The sequence below is a fragment of the Brassica napus genome, chromosome A7, assembly GCF_020379485.1.
Source record: "Brassica napus cultivar Da-Ae chromosome A7, Da-Ae, whole genome shotgun sequence".
In the NCBI taxonomy this organism is placed as follows: Eukaryota; Viridiplantae; Streptophyta; class Magnoliopsida; order Brassicales; family Brassicaceae; genus Brassica; species Brassica napus.
Window position 1 is genome coordinate 2,160,342 of NC_063440.1, and position 24,037 is coordinate 2,184,378.

At 31.4% G+C, this 24,037-nt stretch overlaps 3 protein-coding genes across 4 annotated transcripts; 2 read left to right on the forward strand and 1 right to left on the reverse strand.

Moving 5' to 3' along the window:
• Positions 1–1,429: 1,429 nt before the first annotated feature.
• On the forward strand, positions 1,430–3,090 carry LOC106455016 (thaumatin-like protein 1). Its single transcript, XM_048737274.1, has one exon. The coding sequence runs from the start codon at positions 2,268–2,270 to the stop codon at positions 3,015–3,017; it is 750 nt and encodes a 249-aa protein (XP_048593231.1). The 5' UTR covers positions 1,430–2,267; the 3' UTR covers positions 3,018–3,090.
• A 12,207-nt stretch (positions 3,091–15,297) lies between these two features.
• LOC106455017 (3-oxoacyl-[acyl-carrier-protein] reductase FabG-like) lies at positions 15,298–16,606 on the reverse strand. The gene is made up of 2 exons (XM_048737337.1): positions 16,578–16,606; positions 15,298–16,469 (listed from the first exon to the last, which is right to left on the reverse strand). Exons 1-2 carry the CDS (start codon positions 16,604–16,606, stop codon positions 15,524–15,526), a joined length of 975 nt encoding a protein of 324 aa, XP_048593294.1. The 3' UTR covers positions 15,298–15,523.
• Positions 16,607–20,956: 4,350 nt separating this feature from the next.
• LOC106451671 (protein EARLY-RESPONSIVE TO DEHYDRATION 7, chloroplastic-like) lies at positions 20,957–23,646 on the forward strand. Of its 2 annotated transcripts, XM_022693454.2 has the most exons (5): positions 20,958–21,951; positions 22,434–22,547; positions 22,699–22,865; positions 22,954–23,038; positions 23,136–23,646. In XM_022693454.2, exons 1-5 carry the CDS (start codon positions 21,032–21,034, stop codon positions 23,311–23,313), a joined length of 1,464 nt encoding a protein of 487 aa, XP_022549175.1. In that variant the 5' UTR covers positions 20,958–21,031; the 3' UTR covers positions 23,314–23,646. The 2 variants fall into 2 exon arrangements, with proteins under 2 accessions (XP_013749081.1, XP_022549175.1); XM_013893627.3 differs by lacking the exon at positions 22,434–22,547 and having other exon boundaries at positions 20,957–21,951.
• The last annotated feature ends 391 nt before the right edge of the window (positions 23,647–24,037 follow it).

The following is a 24,037-nucleotide window of genomic DNA, read 5'->3' on the forward strand; positions in this document are numbered from 1 at the left end:
CCGAGCTGGCATAGTTTTATTGTAACCATATAGTAGGCCTCGGAATCTTCAGCCTAAACGTTAGGTTCTTATGCGATAATTGATTTTCTGACTTAAAATATTTTTAAAAATTGTTTAAGCGCCAAATATATTAATTCGATCAAGAATATAAACTTTATTTTTCCATACGATATTTTTTAAATAATTTTCATATAAATTCACTATTCGCAAGACCTAGATCTTATCCTAGTTAAATTAGTATATAAGAAAGTGTATAATATTGTCATTGACTTGATTATCCTTGTTTAACTCTCAAGTTTTTTTTTCTCTAGTTCTTATTTTGGGTTGGGTTGGGTTTAAATTTTTAGGTATAGTTTTTTTCTTTAGCCCTAAGTACAAAGTTGATAACAATTTACTATGCATTATAATTTTTTAAATACAGATTTGAATTGAAACTTATGTAGGAAAACAAGTTTTTAATTCTAAGATAAATCTCACAATATATGTTAAAAGAATCTAAAACTATAATAAAATAATTTATTACTTTTATGTTTTTTATAAAACTAAAAATTAAACAAAACATGTCAACACACAGGCTCATATCTAGTATCTAATAAAAATGCTTTACAGAAAAATTATTATATGCGAGATACTCATTAAATCCATTAATATAGTAATGGTAACATAGTTTAATTTAAAAAAATAATTTTAATTGTTATTAGGGAAACATATATTTAGATTTCTTATCAATATGACATTTAACTCCTTTTGAAACATTTACGTTGAACTTTATCTTAAACTCATTGATACTCTTAGAATATATCCGCTTACATGTTAAAAATATAGGTTGAATCCCATCAATAGTACCAAAAATATTCACAAAAATAACAAAGAAAAAACGATCTTAATAGCATTCTTTAAACAAAACAAAAAAAAAACTAAATTACTATAAACCCTAAACCTAATTTTACTCTTTAGATACTAAATCCTAAATTCTAATTTAAAATATATTTCTATTGTAGAATTTTTCATTTACACACTTTAATTTTTTTTAAATATCTATATATAGTTAGGGGAAATTGTCAAAAGATAATAAATGAGTTTTTTTTAATAAAAAAGCACTCAATCTGGAAAATGACCAAAATAAGTTTCATTAAAGAGATTAAAAAAAAACTCTTTTAATTTATCTATAAATAAAAACAATTATTTAAATAAAAATTCAAAAATCATTATTTTTGAATAGTACATTTTTAATTCATCTTTTCGATTTTTAAAAATTGTTTTTTTGAAATTTTATTTTAAAATCCGAAAACTGTTTGTGAAACTATTTTAAATTTAAAATATTATTTTTTAAATCCTAAACTCCATGTGTTCTAAAACCTCATCTCTCAAATCTAAACCCTAAGTCTTGATTAGTTAATTATATTTGTATAAGTGTCTATTTAGCTTTTTTTAATGATTTGGTCATTTTGAACTTTGTGTGCTACATCTATGATAAAAAAAAATAGTGCTATCTTAGAAAATTTCTTTATAGTTAATCATATATATTTTATTTTAATGAAGGCTATTTTTAGAAATTTTTAATTTGGGTGTTTTTTCGATAAAAATTTGTGTAAATGTTAATTGAGGGTATTTGATTAAATATATCCATTTGTATCTGTTAATTATATATTTATGCTATCTTTGATATTAAGTTTTATAAAACATTAGATATTAAAATATTCTTAATAAATTAACATTCCCAAATACACTGAAAAACCTTTTGTTGTAAAAAAAAACATTCCCAAAGACATTCTTCCAATGTTGTTGACCCAACCCAATACCTTATGCAACTTCTATAAACGATCCTACAAATTCCTATCCAACGTTTAACTTTTGTCCGTCTCTTTCCTTAACAAACAAAAGAAAAGAGTTTTCGAATTTTAACACATTAAATTTTAATAATTGAAAATAGCACATAAATTAAAATGTAAAACGAATAATAGGCAAAAATCAATGAAATAACTTAGTTCGTATATTTCTATTTTACAAGTTTTGTAATGTGGACGTTGAAATAAATTAAAAGATCAATGAACATGCATCATGTATAGGGGGGAGGGGATCTGGTATGTACCCTCTGGAATGGCATATACATAGGGGGATCAGATAATAGATTTTATGGAAGTTTCCATTGCACTAATACCCACTTATCAACAACTCTTATAAACTTTTATATATCAAAATCACACTTTACCGGAACGACCAACAAACCAAGTGAAAAGCGAACAATAGTGCCTCAATTCTCAAAGATGGGTTTGGTTAAAGTTCCTTCCTTTCTAGTGGTGATTCTATTTCTCATCAATGGTGCTTCCTCCACCACTTTCATTGTCGTTAACCAATGCAACTACACCGTCTGGCCAGGACTTCTCTCTGGCGCCGGAACCGCTCCCTTATCCACCACCGGTTTCTCTTTAAACACGTCCGAGTCACGAGTTATCTCCATACCTGCCTCCTGGTCCGGCCGCATATGGGGTCGCACGCTCTGCAATCAAAACGCCACCACCGGGAAGTTTACTTGCGTCACAGGCGACTGCGGCTCTTCCCAAATAGAATGCTCCGGCGCCGGAGCCAACCCTCCGGCCACACTAGCCGAATTCACACTCAACGGCTCCGACAATCTTGATTTCTTCGACGTCAGTCTTGTGGACGGTTACAACGTCCCCATGATGGTCGTTCCTCGCGGCGGAGCTAATGGAGTCGGTAAATGCAACGCCACGGGCTGCGCGGCTGATCTCAACGGCGTTTGTCCTGCTCAGCTGAAAGTAACGGTTGACGCAGTGGCAGTGGCGTGCAAGAGTGCTTGCGAAGCGTTTGGAACGCCGGAGTATTGCTGTAGCGGCGCGTTTGGAACGCCGGACAAGTGTAAGCCGAGTGAGTACTCTGCTTTCTTCAAGAAAGCTTGCCCTACGGCTTATAGTTATGCTTATGACGACGGTACAAGCACCTTCACTTGCTCCGGTGCTGATTACATCATCACTTTCTGTCCTCCTCCAAGGTAAATTGTTTATTATTTTTAGGAAATAAGGAAATTAATTTAGAGAAAATGACTAGGAGAACACTAAAAAATGTTTTTGTCACAAATATAGTCTATAAGAATAAAAATGACCAAAATAGCACTTAATGTTTTATCAAAAGAGATAAATATACACTTATACTCCAATGATAAATTAATTTAAACATTAGGGTTTATAGTTAAGGGGTGTGGTTTAGGATTTAATGTTTAGGTTTTAGGGTTAGAGTTAGGGAGTGGGGTTTTGGGGATAAGATTTTAAATTTTGAAAAATAAATAAAAATTTAAATTTTTCAAAAGATAAAATGCTATTTTGGTCATTTTATTTTTTGAAGGCTATTTTTATGACATAAACTTAAAAATGTGCTATTTTAGAGATTTGCCCATTAATATATTAGACTTGCGCGGGTTCCACTTTTCTATACATAAATTATTGTTTTTAACATTAGTGGTATATATTTTTAACGTTAATCATATACTTAAATGTTTATATAACTATTTCAAATACAATAATTTTATAATTTACATGTTATAATTAATCAATTGCTTAAAATTGTATGTATTTTTACTTCTTATTATATATTTTTCTTATTGTATTTGCATTTAGTTATTAAGCAAATTAATATATTCATGAGAAAACGTATTTGAAAATTATTTTTAATTTATGCTAAATTCTGACCCGTGTTTCAAAGCTGTATTTCTTTTTACTAATATTTTTTTATGCTTATTCGTTTTAGATAATATATTATTGTATATACAAAAGTCTAAGATATGTTAATTTTTAGACATGTATTATATGGTTTGCTAAGTTTAAGCCGTTCTATCATCATATTATATTTTTAAAATAAATAATTTATATTTATGAAAATAAAATTTATAAATTTATCAATTAAATATAATTTTATCATATTTATTTAAGTATAATAATTGTATTGTAACATGATCATGACTATAAAGTAGATAAAATAGGATATAATTTATTTACTTTTCATTTTATAAACGATAACTTAAAATACATTAAATTATTGTTAAAATATTTTTACACTGATTTATTAGAATTTTTAAAATATAATACATAAATATATATTATATTTAAAATGAAAATATATTATGATTAAAGTAGTTACAAAGATTCTATATTATAAGCTTTAAAGAAATACATGTTAATTTTTATACATGTATTATATAGTTTGCTAATGTTAACCTATCTTACCAATATATTATATTATATTTTTGAACATAAATATTTTATACTTACAAAAATAAAATATATATAATTTATAAATTCAATACAATTTTATTATATTTAGTTCAATATAATAATTTTCTTTGAATATGATTGACTATAACTATATAATATATAAAATATTACATAATTTTTTATTTTTTATTTTATAAACGATTAATGAATTTATTAATGTATAATAATATTTCAAACTAATTTCAAAATTAGTGAAAATATTTAAATATAATTTTGAAAATGAAGATCTTGTAAAAATCTCTTAAAACAGATTTGTTAGAATTTTAAAATAAATATATTTATATTTAAAATAAAAAGATATCAAAAGATATTATGATTAAAATCTTTTAAAGATTCTATGTATTATTAGTCTTAATAAAATATATTTAATAAGATTTTTAAGTGATGGTCCAAATTAAAAAAAAACACACATGAAAGAAGTCATGACTTCTATTTTAATATATACTAGATATTAACCCGCACATCCGTGCGGATATATTTATATTTTTAAATTAATATTTAAAATATAAATATACTATAAAAATATATATCTAATATCAATTTTATATATATAATTTTTATTTTGAAATTTTTTATTTTTTGAAATTTGTTTGATGATATTGTACAAATCATATATATTAATGAAGTATTTTTGTTTATTTATTTAAAATGCAACGTCAATATTAATAGTTTAATTTTAAACATTTGTTTTATATGAATTAATAAAAAAAAATATTAGCTTCATTGTTTAGAAATTTTTATTCTCGAAATGTTTTTATGTGAATAAATTAAATTATTTTTGTTATATTTTAAAATATTATTTTATTTAATATATTATATTTCAGTTTAATGTTTTTATTTTTACTAAAAATATCAACATAAAATGTTACAACCAATAAAATATTATTATTTTGTTTTATATAAAAATTTAATTTGATAATTTTAAAAGAATTGGGCTATACTATTTAATTTCAAAATTAGTTACTGGAATATATAAAATATGGTCTATATTAAATATGATAAACAATCAAATGATAATTATCTAATCCCTTTCTTATTATTTGAGGAGCATTAGATAAAACTAACCTTTACTTCATGTGTTTATTACATATGTGCCATTTCCTACGTGGCATCACCACAAGCTTTCTCACACCTTATATTCAAACACCCTTTCTTAACTAGACTAATTACAAAATTTGCCATTGCTAATTACATTAAACCTTCCGTAATAAACGTCAGTAGATCAAATTAAGTTTTACATGTTCTTTCAGGCTTGAGTTTATCAGAAGATCAAATTAAGAGTTTATCTTTGGCGGAGATTGAATCAATCATGCTTTTGAACGGACGCTCATTTACATTGTTTAAGTTTTGAAACGTGTTATCAATAGTATACTCTTCTATTGGTTAAGATGTGGCTTTTGTTAGATTTTCTATTAATTAATTTTTTTTGTTTTACTTTTGTGGAATTCGCGATATTGTAATGTTGTAAATCAATAATAAAGACATTTTTCTCACTATTAATAGGTGAGAGAGAGAGGGAGGGAGAGAAAGGGAGGGAGAGGGAGGGACGGAGAGAGAGTGATGGAGGGAGGAGGGAGGAGGAGAGGGGAGAGAGAGTGGGAGAGAGGGAGAGAGAGGGAGAGAGAGGGAGAGAGAGGGAGAGAGGGAGAGAGAGAGAGAGAGAGATTAGTGTTTAAGGTATATCCAAAAGTTTTGAATTTATTGTTTATGATTTATCCGGTAAAGCCAAAGGGTTAGAGTATACTCAAGGGTTTAAGGTTTATCAAGAGTTTAGAGTTTAAAAATTAATGAATGTAATTTGTATATTTTACAATAAAAAATAAAAACTAACAGCAAAGTAGATTGCATTATATCTTGAATTAAATAATGTTAAGAAGATTTATAGTTTTCAACCACAAATAATGAATCATAACTATGTGATTATTATACATATAATATATATTATGCATATACATGTCATTGTATGTAAAAATTAACTAACCATGTAAAATTAAACTAATCATAATATTAATATCCGCATATGCGATAAAATATCCGCATATGCGATACAATATCCGCAGTCACTCCATAGAGAGCTGTATATTTAATCGCCGAGTTAATAGTTTTGATAAGCTGAGAGAGTCTGATTCGAAAATCACCGACTGTAATTCGTATCTTCTCTCTACTCAACCCATTTCTAACATTATTTATTCCATATTTATTACATATTTCGAACTTTTTATTCCATATTTTGAATTTTTTATGTCCTTAATTACATTCTGAAATGGTAAAAGAGGGTTTCAATGGGAATGTAGTGATAATATAAAATATGTTACCTCTGAAACTATACACTATTTATTCCAGATTTTGAAAATAAAATATCTTCTTAAACATACAAATTATTTTGGAACGTTGCAATTATACGTACACACAATAAATACCTCTTGATACTAAAGTTACTTTGTTCCATCTCGTCCATGTAAAATATTGAGTACCAACATTTTTTTGTACCTGATACTTTCTCCCAAGGGCGGTGGTATTATGATATAAAATTCGTTACTTATAAAACTATGTACTACTTAGTTAATAATTTGAATATGTTTATGTCCGCACAGGGTGCGGGCCGGCCACCTAGTATACTATAAGCTTATTGACTAACAAAATAATTTATCCCATGCCCTACTACTCTTTGATTACAAACGTTTCCATTTTCAAATACGCAGAGATTTTATTACCATAACCAAAGATTCGTCATAATTATCGATTTCAATATGGAAATTCGTATAAACTGACTTAAATATTAATGTCTTTCTATATAGTTAAACTACATAAAATCTATTGTGTACGTATGTATCTACATATCTACTTATATATGTGTTGCTATATCACGAATTCGTTATATATGTGTTGTCAAACACAATGTTCAACAATTCTTACATAATCGCAAAATCTTATAGATATATACATACACTTTTTCAAAAAAATTACATAAAACGATCTAATATATAGTATTTTTAAAAGCTAATAATAGTTTCAAATCTCCTCCATTGTATGTTAACCACGTTTATTGTTTCCATAATTATCAATGCAATTGTAATCAACGATCATTTTATGATAGTTTAGATTCAAGGCAACACAATATAATACATTACCATTTCGAGTGTTCCGATAATATATGAATCAAAATTGATTTGTCAATCACGGGATCAAATAAATTATTGTCAATGGCAATGTTAGCGTAGGAAATGGCAACACAATTGTTGTGAAAAGAGGAGTTTTCTATAAAATTTATGATACAATATTTCAAATGTAAATGTAGATTTTGTTTTCAAACAAAGACTTCCTTTTTGGGATATGTAATTACTGAGTATTTTTTTTTACTCTCAATAAGCCATATATAATAACATTGCTATGCATTTTAAAAATATAGTTTACATGAAATCCTTGCTATGTATTTTAAATATTTTCTTACAGCAATAATGGCATTGGTGAAATGAAATATATATTAAAACTTACATATTACAATATTTTTCTACTTTTCTTAATAATATAAGTTTTCACCTAAACGAAGGGATTGTCAATCACGCAACACTTAATGGGACGTACGATGATCTCCATGATATTTCAAATCAGGAATGTATAAAGATAAATATGACGCTATTGGAATAAATGTATGTTATAGGAGTTGAACTCAATAATTTCTATACAAAAATTGCGACGAAAAATGAAAAGTTTCAAAATCAGAATTGATTATTGATTTGAGATCGATTGATTTTTTCAATCAAGCTGCAATCTTTGTTTCCTTATATTAAAAATAAGAATAAAATATTTTCTGATTTTGAAAGATCAATTCGCAAATGGAGTAATAAGGCGAGTTTCAAAATAGAATTGTAGCACAAGTTATTCAGTATTAATTATTGAATATTACATATATTTAAAGCGATTTCGAATAAAGATAGCAAACCCTAGACCCAAAACTTTTTGTATATAAATATGTAGCCGATGTTAACATCTCCTCACCACAGTCTATATCTCAAAACATTGTTACCAAAACATTAGGTTTTTCTGATTTTACCTAGGTGGTAACATTGTCATTTTACCTAGGTGATAACATCGTGATTTCACGTCATCATTAAGTGTGTTTCTTATGGTGTTTTTGCTCATGTTTTTCAAGAATTTTTTTAGTTTATTGCTTATATTTCGTTTTATCTTATATGTATATTTTATTTTATGAAAACAATAATTCTATTGTATGTGTTTTTTTTCCTTCATAATTTAGTTTATATAAGTTTTTGATTACTCTTATAGATTCGCTTTCATTCGAATCACATACGATTTCATCATTTGAAATCTAATCCTTCCTCATCGTATATATAAATAGGTTGTTTTGAGCACATCTACTCATCACATTCTTCTTCCCAAACCTTCATTACAAATTCGATCTTGCAAGCAAAACACTTATGGTGGGTCTCAACTCATTATATAATATCTAATCTTGTGACTATAAGTTTTGCATTTCTAATATTGTTAGATTAAAAGTTATAATCTCTTTTAATCCATTCACTCCGCGCAGGGCGCGGGTATCACCTAGTGATAATATATTTATGTTTTTTTAGAAATGTTATTGTTTAGATGTAGATTGTTTTTGGTAGGAGAATATCATATATGAGTAATTTTAGGATGTTTAGTTAAATTTCTAATGAATGTGGTCTAACATAGACTTGTGTATGGTAGATAAAAAACAGGACTCTATTTTAATAGAGTAGAAGATGTGTTAATGAAAATTATTTAATAAGATGTGTTAAAATTTAGAAAATTGGTTATTTAAGAAATGAAATAATTGTTTTTTTAACATTTGGTACAAAAAAATTCAATTTTTTTTTTGTTTTTTGTTTTAAATATACTTTGTAGATTTTGTAACGGTTGTTCGTTTAAAAAAAGAAGAGTTATGTTCATATATTTTTAATATAGATATTACTTCTAAATTTGAATTATTAACATTATATTATTTTACTGTACTTGATTTTTTTTTTTGATAAATTACTTGATTGTTTGTTTGTTCTTTTCTTTTTGACTGAATATTTAGTTGTTTGTTATAGTTCAGGGAGTCCCAAACCGGAGGCAGTTAACGTTTCGGCCGCACCTACCTTCTCAATTGCATTCATATTAAGCGTTTTAGCTGTTGCGGTTTCTTGGGTGGGGAGTGAGCTTTGGTGATATATATCAACAAGTTTAGATTTTTTCTTTTACCAAAAAATAAAAGTTCAGTTTAATGTGACTGTGTTTGTTGCGATTCTATAGATTTAGAATAGTTATGAAACGTACATTTTACATTCCATAAAATAGTAGAGTTTGATAATAATCTGTCGCGTGATATCAATAACACAAGTTTTATATGGACCACTGAGGAATATTAAGAGCGTTTATAAAATTACATGTTTTCTGTTGGGATTGTAAAATCCCGTATCTAACTCTATATTATCCGATTAATACGATATTGTTCATTTTGGGCCTAATTATTGGCTGGTCCGCATGGATTTAATTTTGGTTTCCTTCCCAAAAGGTCTCGTAGTATTAGAGTTGGACATATCTTTATATATTAGACACTCATGTTCTAATTCTCCAATGCGGGATTGGATTGACATCTCTCATTCTTCCTCTCAAGCTAAGGACCACACACCTTGTGTCCTTTCCTCTAGCAAATCATCTCGGTGCCTTGTCGCATATTCGACATTCGACACCCTTAGTCGCAAGGTTTACATTGAGTGGCTTTGAGGATGTTCTTCCCACAATTCCAGGATCTTCTGATTAATCTCTGCCGAACCTCGCTTTCCACCTTGAAGGGTCTCATTCCTATTCGAAGGATATTTTGGTCTTCTTGCAGATGGCTCGTCAACCGCTCTGATACCAATTGTTGATATTATAAAATTCCGTGTCCAACTCTATATTATCCAATTAATACGGTATTGTCCACTTTGGGCCTAATTGGCTAGCCCGCATGGATTTACTTTTGGTTTCCTTCCCAAAAGGTCTCGTACTATTAGAGTTGGACATCTCTTTATATATTAGACACTCCTTGTCTAATTCTCCAATGTAGGACATGGATTGACATCTCTCATTTTCTCCAGTGTATAAGCAGAGATCATGACTTCTTTCGATGTTTCTCTTCATCTTCCTTGCAAGACTTTATCAAGCTCAGACCAGAAGTTATCACTATCGACGTGAGCCAAGGCCATTTAACTTCTTCATCATGCTACACTTTCTCGATGTAAGCTAAAGTGTAAAACATGTCTTTATTGTTGGTCGATATATGTTGTGGGCGATATCTGAAATCTGCTTAAGACAGAACTGTTGAAGAATTCGAGAAGGGCCATGCTGATTCAGAGAAAGTCTTCAACGTTATTTGCAAAAAAAAAAAACAAAAAGTCTTCAACGTTACATTACTCTGTAACCAAACAGATCAGCACAGCCTTGTTCTGATCATGTGGACCGTGGACGTGTTAGTTATATAATATAACACAGTCTTGTCCGACCACGTGGACGCATAGTATATATACATATATATATATATATACCTTTTTTATAACTTAAATTACTAGTACTGACTACTAGAACAAAAAAAAACACTACTATTTTAAAATTATTTTGTAGGGTTGTAAGTGGGTGAAATGCTCAGATGTTCTTAATGGGGCGAACTTCATTCTGCCATACTGTTATTTATTATGTTATACTCTTATCTATTCTGATATTTTCCATATTGATTGTTAATGTCGAAAGTGTCTTTTCTCTACCTGATCGATTGAATAGGGATTGAATGACGTTAGATGACCAATCAAAAATCATTATTCCATTTTCAAATAGGGAGTAATCGAATCTATTATTTTCTCTCTCTCATCTCACCCCGTGAGTTTCTTCGGGGTCTTCGGGTGTTCTCTTCTTCGTCGCTATCACCGCATTGAGCTAACTCGGTTTCGTCGCTTGGATGCTAAATCATTGAGCTATTGATTCCGTTTCACAGGGTATTATCTTAAATTATCGTTAAAGCCAATGTTTAGAATCCACCATAGACGATCGATTTACAGAGATTCTGATTTATAAGATTCATAGTTGTAATTTGACTGGACTAATCGAGGATCGGAAAGTGTGAATAGTATATTTATTAGGGAATTGGATAATCAACAACTGTATAATCATAAGAAAATATAGAACATCGGGAATCATAGATGATGAATCTTTTCTTTGCAGTGAAATGTAGATGTAATGATGGATCTAACTATCCCTCCGCAGTGAAGTAGACTATTTAACTTAATGCGGTGGAGTTTAAATGCAAATGTAATGATGATTGTACACAGTTTAGTGTTGTGTAGTTTAAATGCAAATGTAATGATGATTGTACACAGTTTTAGTGTTGTGGAGTTTAACTGCAAGTGTAACATAGCCGACTGTTGGAGTGAGAGAGAAGTCGTGTCTTCTGAACTCGTGTCAAAATGAAAGACTTACAACTTGCTATTGGGGTAATAAATCATTAAATAACAGGAATTAAAGTTACTAAATATTATAATTTTCATTTATTATCTATGATATTGCTTTTTGTTATCATTTCTTGCAAAATATAAAAATAAAATATCTAAATTTCTTAAACTTACATAGTTTCATATATTTAGACTATCTAAATTGTTAAAATTTTGCTTAGATTCATATATTTAGACAATCTAAATCAGTTATTTCACTTACTTATACAAAGTTATATTTTTTTATCAATTAAAGTTATACAAAGTTTCAAATCTAATGCATGCGACTGTTGCAATGAGAAGTCGTTAGAAGAAGTCCTCTCTTCTGAACTCGTGTCTTCTGGAGCCGTCTATCAAATCACTCTTAAATGGAAGAGTTACAATTTGTAGTTTGGGTAATAAATCATTAAATAGCAGAAATTAAAATTACTAAATATTAGCATTTTCATTTATTATATCCGATAATGCTTGTTGCCATCATTTCTTGCAAAATATAGCTATATAATATCTAAATTTCATAAAATTTTACATAGTTTCTTATATTTAGACTATCTAAATCGTTAAAATTTTGCTTAGTATCATGATTTTTAACAATTCTAAATCAGTTATTTCGCTTACTTATACAAAGTTATATATTTTTATCAATTAAAGTGATACAAAGTTTCAAATCCAAAAGTTTCAAATCCAAGGTATGCAACTGTTGCAATGACAATTTGTGTCTTCTGAACTCGTGTCTTCTCGAGGAGTCTACTTGTAGATGGGTCAGATGATCATTATCACCTTCTCCAAATAAATAAAACGGGAATACTCCATTTACTTCATAAAATGAATATCTCTCCATTTACTTGATTAAACGAATATCTCTCTGTGGCGAACTTCAACTTGGCTTCTCTCCCTCCTTCCATGCTTCACAAGATTCTATCCAAGGTAGCAATAACCAATATCTGGGACTTTGGTTGTGCTAGAGTTGCTTTCCCCGGGTTAAGCGCAGTTGGCAGAGAAGATTACTTTTACAAATCTGTCGATCTCATTTTCTTGAATGACTGGTTAGATCAGGTCAATACTGTTAGAACATCCAGGCTTAAGTGCTACCAACTGGGTGATCTAGAGGCCATCTATTTGCAAGGTATGTATGAATACTTCATCCTCCTTTTACTTGATGAAGGAAGGGAAAATTTCATCGTGCAGGTGAGAGAGGATGCTTGCTTGCCAAATATGTAGATGATATGATGAACTTAGCATTTAGCGTTGATCATAGAGGATTGGTTCACAACTATCATGATTTTACTCGTGAATATGTTGATCGGATGTATCACATGATCACTAGTTGGACGCTCTCTGGCCATTGGGATTACGGTAAACCTGAGATATTTATGTCTCTATCGGAAAGAATAGATCCCAACGTCTCATATGATTGCTGGTGCTCCGCAATAATAGAACCAGTGTTTGTAGTCTCCATATATGGATCAAGAACACAATGGAAATGCGATCGTTGTTTATGGCAATGTTCAGCTTGGGACTTATGCAATGAAATTCATTTGAGTGCTCGTGACTCGCCAATTGGAGATTAGTTGTGTGTTTAAGAGTTATGACATGTAAGTTTTATCTACTTTTGCTAAGTTTATGTAAAATACATTTCATAATGTAATGTCTCAACTTTTTCTCTAGAAAATTATCTTTATTTATTTTAACTTCAATAAAAGAACATATTGTCAATGTAAGAGATACAATAAAATAACATATTACCAATGTGTTCCAAAAAATAAATGCCAATGTAAAAGATACAATAAAAATTAGTTCAACTTTTACTAAGTTTTATAGTTACTAAAAGTGCGACTTAGTTGAAATTTTATTAAGTTGTACAGTAACACAAATGTTTACAGTTACACCAACTCTTACTAATTTTTCGGAAGTTGTGGAGAAACAGATCCAAATTTTATGGGTCGGGTCTGAATGGTCCGCGCCAGTGCCCTTGGTTGAGTTTTAATTATGCAAGTTCTGGAGAATTTTTTTTTCCGGGCAGGAGCAATGAAGCAATTGATTGGTTGTAAATCTGGATTTAGATCATGTGCTACCAAAGTTCTTCTTTCTTCTATAAGTACCAAATGCCATATATAAAAAAATATATAGTTTTTCTAAAATAGTGAATGAAAGATGACCTTGATCTCTCTGTTTGTTTTTTGCTATAATAAGTGTACATCTATATTATTAAAAGAGAAGTACCCATTAAAAATACCCATAAGTTTTCTAATTTATTTACATTTCCATGGCACTGAGAATTAAATTAAACTACCTATTTTAATGTTTGTCTTTTCCAGTTAAATTAATGAGTTTTCCTTAATCAAATTTAAACTTAATGTCATTAAATGAACCTACCTATTTTAATGTTTGTCTTTTCCATTTAAATTAATGAGTTTTTCTTAATCAAACTTAAACTTAATATCATTAAATGAACCTAAAAATACATCATATATTTAATGTAACTTATTACGGACGAGTACGAGCCAATAATGAACTTGAATTTTATTTTTTACGAAAACGTGAATCACTTGACATATGTAATATTTAAAATATATTAACTACAATATAGCAAATGCATATAAACTACTTATACTTTAGTTTAAAATGATCATGCTCAAGTTTTATATAGTCAACTTACATCATGCATCGATCGATGTACAATATTTAAACCCCCTATAGTTTTCATTTTCTTTATAGGATGTATCAACCAACCAATCATCCTATTGATTTTCTAAGCTTTATAAAAAACAAATCAATAAATACAAACTCAAAATCCAATATATTCTATTAATCAAAACATAATATCTTCAATGTCGTATCTTTAATGTACCTATTAAATATAGAAACTGTAACCATAATTACACTAGTTATAAGAATAGATTTGATTCTAACCAATTGATCTATTACTTCGGTAATTGATTTGCTTGTAGGAGAGAAAACAATAAATTTAAAATTTGTAAGAATATAAAGATATAGAGATCCAACCAATTGCCTATATTTGCATATGATTTTCGCATAATAAGCTTCAAATTGAACATTGAAAAAGATAGAGAGATTTTTTTGATCTTATACCGACACGGAACTTAAACAAAACGAAGAGTTAAAGGTAATTTATTTTTGTTACACTTCCCGAAAAAAAACGGTTACAACATGGGCTTTCATAATATGGCCTTTTAACATATTAATGTTATGGACATTTAATAATTATCTTGACGAAAAACAAAGACTATAAATAATTTATTATTAGTAAAATTATGAAATTATTTACAATCTGATGACTAATTCATCGCCCTTTTTTATATGTTAAATTTTTCATAGAAGTTTAAAAATCATTGTATTTTCTTTAAACATGTACAATTAATTTATAATCTTTTATGCCATACTAAGTCATAATATAATATTTCTTCATATTTTATATTAATAACCATTATTTTTATATATTGTATACAATTCTCTAATTACGTCTATTTGTTCAATTTTTTATATTATATCGAATATTCATCATAAATAGATGGTTTAAGATGCCAAAAAAAAATATTGAGTTGGTAAATATAATACATCAAATATTACAGATAGATCATTTAATTAAATAAATAACCAAAAACCAAAAATTCATACCCGTGTTGGCGCGTGGGTCAGGGTCTAGTTTGTACTTATTATAGCAAAAAGAAAACTACACACATGAAACACCCAAGATTTATATTACAACATGGTGTTAAGATTTCATAGAGAAGAAAAGATGGGCAGACCGGGCAGTGTAGTTCCAGAGTCAACAATGTATATATTGCCGGAGACATACTGAGAAGAGTCGTGAAGTAGATAGCGAACGAGAGAAGTGAGACCCGGATCCACGGTCTGGTTCACCTTTAACGGTAGAATCCGCTCGGCCACAACCTTGAGCCACTTTTTCTGCATAAGATCTTTTGTGATGTCTGAGTTCAAAAGCCCCGGCGCGATCGAGTTCACTCTAATATTATAAGCACCTAACTCAATAGCCATCATTCTTGTCATGGTATCAACACCGCTTTTGGAACAAGCATACGCGAGTGCACCAGGAGCTAAACTGCGCTGAAACCCTGCGATGGATGAAATGTTTATCACCGAGCCACCACCGCTTTTAGCGTCACGCATCAAAACGCAGACGTATTTGGCTACTAACCAAGCTCCTTTTAAGTTGGTTGTTAAGACGTTGTCCCATTCGTTTTCTGACAGATCTAAACAAGACTTGACATTGCCTCTGATTCCGGCATTGTTGATCAACGCATGGATCTTTCCAAAGATGTCCCAAGCTTCTTTTACCGCTTTTTGAATGGTGGCTGCGTTTGATGACACGTCTAGCTCAAGGGCAACGGCTTGGACTCCGGTTCTGTTGATTTCAGAGCAAAGAGATTCGAGACGGTCGACACGACGAGCTGCTGCTATAATCTTGCAGCCAGCTTTGGCTAGATCAAGACAGATCTCTCTTCCTATACCAGAGGAAGCTCCTGTCACAAGAACCACTTTGTCTTTAAGTTCACACCATGGTTCCAGTTGCTTTTTCACCTGCTCATTCCATAAAATAGTAATAATAATCAAGTAATTTCCGATAAATTTAAGAGAAACACATGACTGAAGATTTCGATGATAAAGACAACACAAGAATAATCTTACGTTAATTTTTTGGAATAAGCTAAATAAAAAAGAAGTGTCTCACAGTTTGAAGATTACTCATTTTCTTGCTTCCTACGTATATTGATGTGCGTGTATTAATCGGTGGAGAAGGAGAAGTCCATAATACAGCTTATATATTGATAAAGAAAGTCTCATCTCTAGACCAAAACGACAACCTAACGTGCCAGTCTAAGTATGCCACAGATTAGTATAATTTACCATGCTATCTGGTTGGGTTATTTTACTACTTTTCTTATTATATCCATGTTTTAGGGGTGCAAATATTTGTTCCAAAAAACTATATATTTGTTCCCTAATCATTCGCAACCAGCGAAAATAATTAGGGTTTAAGGGGCGCTGTCAACGCTCTAGAACATTTTGTACAATTTCCACGATATTCTCACATTTTAAAATTGGTTTACCGTAAAACAAAAACGTTTCATTTGACATTATTATACCCCTTATTATAATACCCCTAAATTCTTATTTTTTTCTCTAAATTGCTGGTCAAATAAAAAAGAAGCATTTAACTTGAAAAAATAGTAGCAATTAGTCATGTGAAATTCAAAATTTTGGGTTGAGATCAGGTTAGTTTTTATCAGATCCAAGTTTTTTTGGGTAAATAAGTTTGAAATTACACAAATATCCATAAACTTTTGATTCGGTTTTGGATTGGTGTGAAATATTTTATATTTATAACCCAACATTTTTGTAACATCCGGTATTTTTTCTTGTTTTACCCAGCAACTATCAATTTTATTCAAAAATATACAAAATAACCAAAAATAAATAAGATACATTCGAAACTGAGCATTTTTAAACTCTAAATTTGACATTTAAAATTTCATACTACTTCAAAATATCACAAAATGAAGTTTACAAATAGAAATTCACTACAACTAATTATAAATAAAACCATAGCAAAGAAACACACATGAAGTCATAGTCCTAGATATTTGGGTTTTTATATTGGGTTCGGACCAGTTCTTCTAAGATCCATGTCTTCTCGTATTGGTTTTTATCATGTTCAAGTGTTTTGGATAGATGAATTCTGAACCTATATATTTATCCGTGTAGTTTTGGACCAGTTTTGGACCAGTTTTGGTTTGGGAGTTTCAGATAGGTTCTACTTTGGATTCCGGTAAAATACGCAGGACTACTAGAATCAAACAGAATGTCTTTGCTAAAAAAAACCCATTCCAACATATATTTTAGTAGGGCTGCAGTTAACTCAAGTCAGTGGGCTTGTAATCTTTTCTTTTTTCCTTTTCTGCAATTTATATAAGAAAGCTTTCAGTTTAAAAAAAACTCAATTTTCTTGGTTTGGTTAATTCAGAATTTTGATTAGTTTTTTGTTATACCACGATTAATCAATAAAATTCGTTTGATTTTATTTTCAGCTTTAAATCAATTGTTGCCAAACTGAGTTTTAGTTTTTTTGGGGTTAAAATTTGGTAAATTCGGTTATATTAAGTTAGTTTGCTTATATTAGGTTAGCAGTTATATATGTTAGTCTTTTTTTAATGTTGGATTGTAATATTAAATTTTATAGACAAATAGTTCTAAACAAAAAAAAAACTAGAAAAAGATACACTGGTATGGATCTAAAGTAAACAACACATCTTAGAGCATCTCCAGTTCATCTCTATATTTGCCTCTATAATAGCATTTAGAGATAAAATCACTCCAACTCTACTCTATTTTTTCCTCTAAAATAGAGATTGATATTTCTATGGAAATATTGGCCATATTCTTTCTATGGAAATGCATTAGTGACACTCTCCCAGGTGGTGCAAATATGGTCAGAAGACACATAGCCAAAGACGGATGCTGTGGTAGATGCTCAATGGACAGTGAAACCGTAAATCATATCTTATTTACGTGTCCATACGCTCGTCTGATCTGGGCAGTCTCTCCGGTCCAGGCCCCTCCAAATGGTGTGATGTCAGACTCCCTATATGCTAATTTATACCGTGTGATGAACTTGAAGCATCACAGACCTGATCTCAAGATACATGATGATCTAGTTCCTTGGCTGTTATGGAGAATCTGGAAAAACAGAAACGAGTTCTTATTCAAAGGAATCGACGACTCCGCACCAAGCACGGTAGCAAAGGCCAAGGAGGATATGGAGGCATGGCTAGGAAGAAAAGAAGAGGATCATATTGTGGCTCAAACACCACCCCTTAGCAATGCACGAGTAAAGTGGAAAGCTCCACCACCCCAATGGATTAAATGTAATACGGATGGTGCGTGGCGTAAAGAGCATCAGCAAAGTGGAGTAGGTTGGATAAGCCGAGACAGTACAGGGAAATTGCTTTGGGCAGGGTAAAGGATTTTCAGAGAGTAGGCCCACCGATTGAGGCAGAAGCAGAAGGTATCAAGTGGGCAATGCAGTCAATGCGCAGTCTCGGCTACAATCAGGTGCTCTATGAAACAGACTCTCAGGTCCTTGCAAGGATGACCGCATGACAAGAAGTAATATGGCCAAAGATCGAGCCGGTCATGCAGGAAATTAAGCATTATCTCTCTAAAAATCCAGGTTACAAGCTAGGTTATTATCTAAGGGAAGGAAATAAGGCAGGAGATAGAGTAGCAAAGGAGACTTTTTCTTTAGGGAATCATGTTCCTAGGTTCTACTCTATTATGCCAATTTGGTTAGTTTCTTTGTGTGAGGCTGTAAACATGAATTCCATGGGTGATGAAAGTTGTAGTTGAGCCAAAAAAAAAAAAAATTGAGATTGATATTTTCACCTCTATCCATCTCCAATGTATTTCTCTATTTTTACCTCTAAAATAGAGGAACTCTATAATAGATGTGAGTTTTACTCCAATGTATTTCTCTAAAATAGAGATCTTTACATATAGAGCAAAATATAGAATTATGCTATTTCTTCCTCTATAAATAGAGGAAAAAATAGCAATCTCTATTTTAGAGGAAAAAATAGAGATGGGTTGGAGTGGTTTTGCCTCTACATACTATTATAGAGTTGGAAATAGAGGTGGGTTGGAGATGCTCTAGAAATAGCATTCCTCTATAAAAGAGACATACTTTTTTATTCACAAAATGATCATTTAACTTTTTATTTTAATAATTATAACCAAAATAAATATTTTTAGTGAAAATGTACTGTTTATATAAATATATAAATAAATAATCATACTTTTATTTACATAATAGTTTCTATAAACATATTCAGTGTAAATAATATCATAATTTTATGGATGCTAAACTAAATTGGGTTAGTTTTTAACTTTCACAAATAAAAATGTACTATTTGTAAAATTAGAAAAGAATATATCAAGAATATTCTTTTTTAGAAGAAGAAATAGAAGAATACATTGGAGATAAATGCATCTCTATTACAGAGTTTCCCTATTTTAGAAGAAAAAAAATAGAGAAATACATTGAAGATGGTCTTATATATAGATGAAAGATTTTTCATATAAAGGTCTCATCATTGCTTTTGAAATAATTAAATCTCAAATAATCCAAAATATCACGTTTAATTACTTCAGACTGAATTGATAACAATTTTCACTTTTACTTTATTGTTCCAATAAAAATCATTAATACAAGACAACTCTTTATATTGCTCCACTGATAATAGCATAGTCAAAGATAACGCTGTTCCAAATAGTCGATTAATTAGAATTTTGTGTTAGCTTTTAAAATAACCATAGTTTGCAATAAGAACTATACCACTATTAAATAAAGAATCATCAACGATTGAATTCGGTAAAACCCGTCGCTACTATCCGCATTTACCTTTGTCAATTATATTTTCTAAACGGTTCTGTTGAACCGAAGCTTTTGTTTTCACAAATCATTGGAAGATATACACAAACCAAATGAAATTTAAGATATAAAATTTAGAAAATAATTTGAAATATATTTTTGGAAAAGAATTCTCAGATTGCAAATTTGCAAAATATTTTTTTAATATTTTTTGAAAAAGTAAAAAAAGTTATTTATTATATATTTAAATATTATTTATATTTATATATTTATAGAGTATGAGTATAATTATCATTTATTTTTGTGTGTTTTTTTGGTCGAAATATTTCTTTTTGGAATTTTTGGAGATTTGCCTAATATTTTATGTGATGTTACAACTGTTTGAATAATATTCAACTCATCATTTAGTTCTGTCAAAAGATCGATTAAAACTTTGAAAATTGGTATAATTTTTTTAAATAATATAGTATACACTATTTTATTAACCGTCTAAATTAAATTAATTTTAATGCATTCTCATGTCTTGAGTTCAACTTTCAGTGAAAACATAAAAAGGTTAAAATAAAATAAAATAGATGCTACTCTTTTTACGTGCCGATTCAGTTCCCGACAACAAAGATGGACCGACATGAGAAAAACTGCCTGAAGTCAAAATCAGTTAAATCAATTTAACCGTGTAACAACGCGGGAAAGATGTCGGTGAGGTTAAATCTTAAACCGAACCGAACAAAACCGGTACACGCGTTCCTTCTCCACGTCTTCAACACAGAACACAAGACAGAGATACTTAACTTGGTACACTTTCTTCTTCTTCAAATAAATATCTTTCTTCTCCGGCGATAATGGAATCTTACGGAAACCCTAACAAGCAGTCTTCGTCTCTCTACCCTACCGTCGACATGTCAAACCCCGAAGCTCCTCTCAACCCTATCTCCTCCTCTTCCACAAGCAACCTCTATCCTTCCCTCGACATGAACGATCTCGCCAACAATCTCTTCCCCGAGCAACCGGAGTCGCATTCCATCCCCGTCTCGGCTCCTCCCGCCGCGACTGAGGAAGTGATCCTGACAATCTCCGGCGCGATTCTCCACCTCATCGACCAGTCCTACAGCGTCGAGCTCGCTTGCGGCGATCTCGCCATCATCCGCATCGTTCAAGACGGAAACGTCGTCGCCGTTCTCGCTCGTGTCGCCGACGAGATTCAATGGCCGTTGACTAAGGACGAAAACTCCGTCAAGGTCGATGAGTCTCACTACTTCTTCACCCTCCGTCCCTCTAAAGACTTCGGATCTGATTCAAGCGACGAAGACGAGGATAATGCCGATATGCTGAACTACGGACTCACGGTTGCTTCCAAAGGCCAAGAGCATTTGCTGGAAGAGCTCGAGAGGATCTTGGATCATTACAGCTGTTTCACGGTTCAGAAAGTGTCGGAGGAAGCGAAGGAAACAGGGGAGGAGGTTTTGGACGTGACGGTGGCGAGGGAGACATCTCCGGTGGAGCTTACTGGGGAGAGGAAAGAGATTGTGGAGAAGCAGTGCGCTGCGTATTGGACGACTCTAGCTCCGAACGTGGAGGATTATAGTGGGAAGACGGCGAAGCTGATAGCTAGTGGCTCGGGGCATCTGATCAAAGGGATTCTGTGGTGTGGAGATGTGACTACGGATCGGCTCAACTGGGGGAATGATTTCATGAAACGGAGGTTGAGTAAGGCTGAGAAGGAGAGGGATGTTCATCCTGATACCTTGAAAAGGATCAAGAGGTATGTCTGAACTAATGGTATTTTGATTTAGTTAATTGTTTGGTGATGATGTGACTTTCTATTTTAGGAAAATGTTTGGACAAATTAGGCATGGACATTTGGGTTGGGGTTTAGCTTCCTAGGCCTTATTCGGGTTTTTATAAATGTTTGAATCTTATTCGTTGATAAGACTTTAGGTTTTAGGTTCATGTAGATTTTTAACTTTGTATAAAATCTATTTCGGATCCGAACTCATTTTACAGTTATATACATTCTCAATATGAGAAGGAGTCATTCGAGCCTATACAAATAGATACTATGTTTACATAGGGATCCCTCCGTAGTTACATCACAATTAGGATTAGGAATAGGCGAAATGAGTTCAGTTAAGAATACTTTGAATTTGGATATTTGAGATATATATCTAAATAAACATACGAGTATTTGAGTTAATTATTCATGTTTGAAATACTATTTTGGGTTCTAATTCGAATATTGGGCAGGTTTTCGGGGTTCTTAAAATTTTGGGTATCCGGGTCGGGTTTGGATACCATGTATATTTACGAATCTTCTGGTTCAGTTCAGATCTTGGGTTTAATTACAAATGCCCAGTCCAGGTCTGTCTCAAGTATCCAAATGTTTTCTTTAGATAATGGAACACGAGTCATGACTCATGTTGTTGAATATATCTTTTTATTTATTAGTTCGAATTTCAAAATGTAGCATTGGTATATATATTGATGTCTTGGATTGTTTTGTTTATGTTAGAGTGAAGAAGATGACCAAGATGACAGAGAGTGTGGCAAACGGTGTTCTGTCTGGAGTCATTAAAGTTTCAGGCTTCTTCACAAGTTCAGTGGCAAACACCAAAGTAGGAAAGAAGTTCTTTAGCCTTCTCCCTGGAGAAATCGTCCTTGCAACTCTTGACGGATTTAGTAAGTCTACTATCTATATCATCGATACACTCATATGTTTTTTTTTTTGGGAACACTTTATTGAGACTGTTGATTCTCGTTTTGATAGATAAGGTCTGTGACGCTGTTGAAGTAGCTGGAAGGAATGTAATGGCAACCTCGTCTACTGTTGCAACCGAACTTGTTGATCACAGGTAAGATAAGTTATAGCATTCGGAATCTGAAACTCTCGATGTTATAGAGAGATGAAAGTGTGGAAGAGAAATGATTTGGTGTTCGGTGAACGTGCAGGCATGGTGGTAAAGCGGCAGAGGCGACAAACGAAGGGCTAGAGGCAGTGGGACATGCTTTTGGGACAGCCTGGGCTGCTTTCAAGATCAGAAAGGCTATTAACCCTAAGAGCGTTCTCAAACCTTCGTCTCTTGCGAAATCAGCCATTAAATCTGCAGCTTCACAAAAGAAAGCCTAGTAAAGGGCTCCTTGTTGAAGCACAAACATGCCATTTGATGCGTGTTTGTATTGTATTGTCTCTCGTCTTTGGTTCGCAAGTAAAACGGAAAAGAGGTTTGGTCCGTTTGGATTAGTTGTTGTGAATTGTTTCTCTGACTGAGAATCATGTGATGTAATGATTATGCGAAGTATTGTGCTAGTACTGGGAGCTCTTAAAATTATCATCCGAGGCTATTGAGCCCATAATGTCAGTTATAGTTTTTGCTATATGTCAAAGCTTCCATGCTTAATCTCGTGACAACATTTGTAACTGATTCTACTTGTTTATATTAGTCTCATTTGGATTTGTTCATCTAGTTATAATTATTTAGGATTTTTAATATTTCACATGTAGTGTATTTTATGCCTTGTTCTTGTTTTTCAATGTGTAACCGAGCAATTCTTGCATCACACATAATACTCGTCTCTTTTCATCTATGGTTGTATTGCCAAAGAAAAAGTTTATCCATCGGAAAACAATAGCAAAGGGCGTGCCTGACACTTGACAGCAATTGTCAAAACTTAAAAATCCATGATGATTAAGAAAGAAACCAATTAATGGACTGGTTGATAATGATCAGGTTAGGGCCTGCTTGATTTGCACTGAGCTTAGAACATAAGAAGAGCACACGAAACAAGTTGGGCCTGCAGATTTACCGAGACTCCATTCTTTTTGAAGTCTCCACTCTTTCCAAAGATGTAAA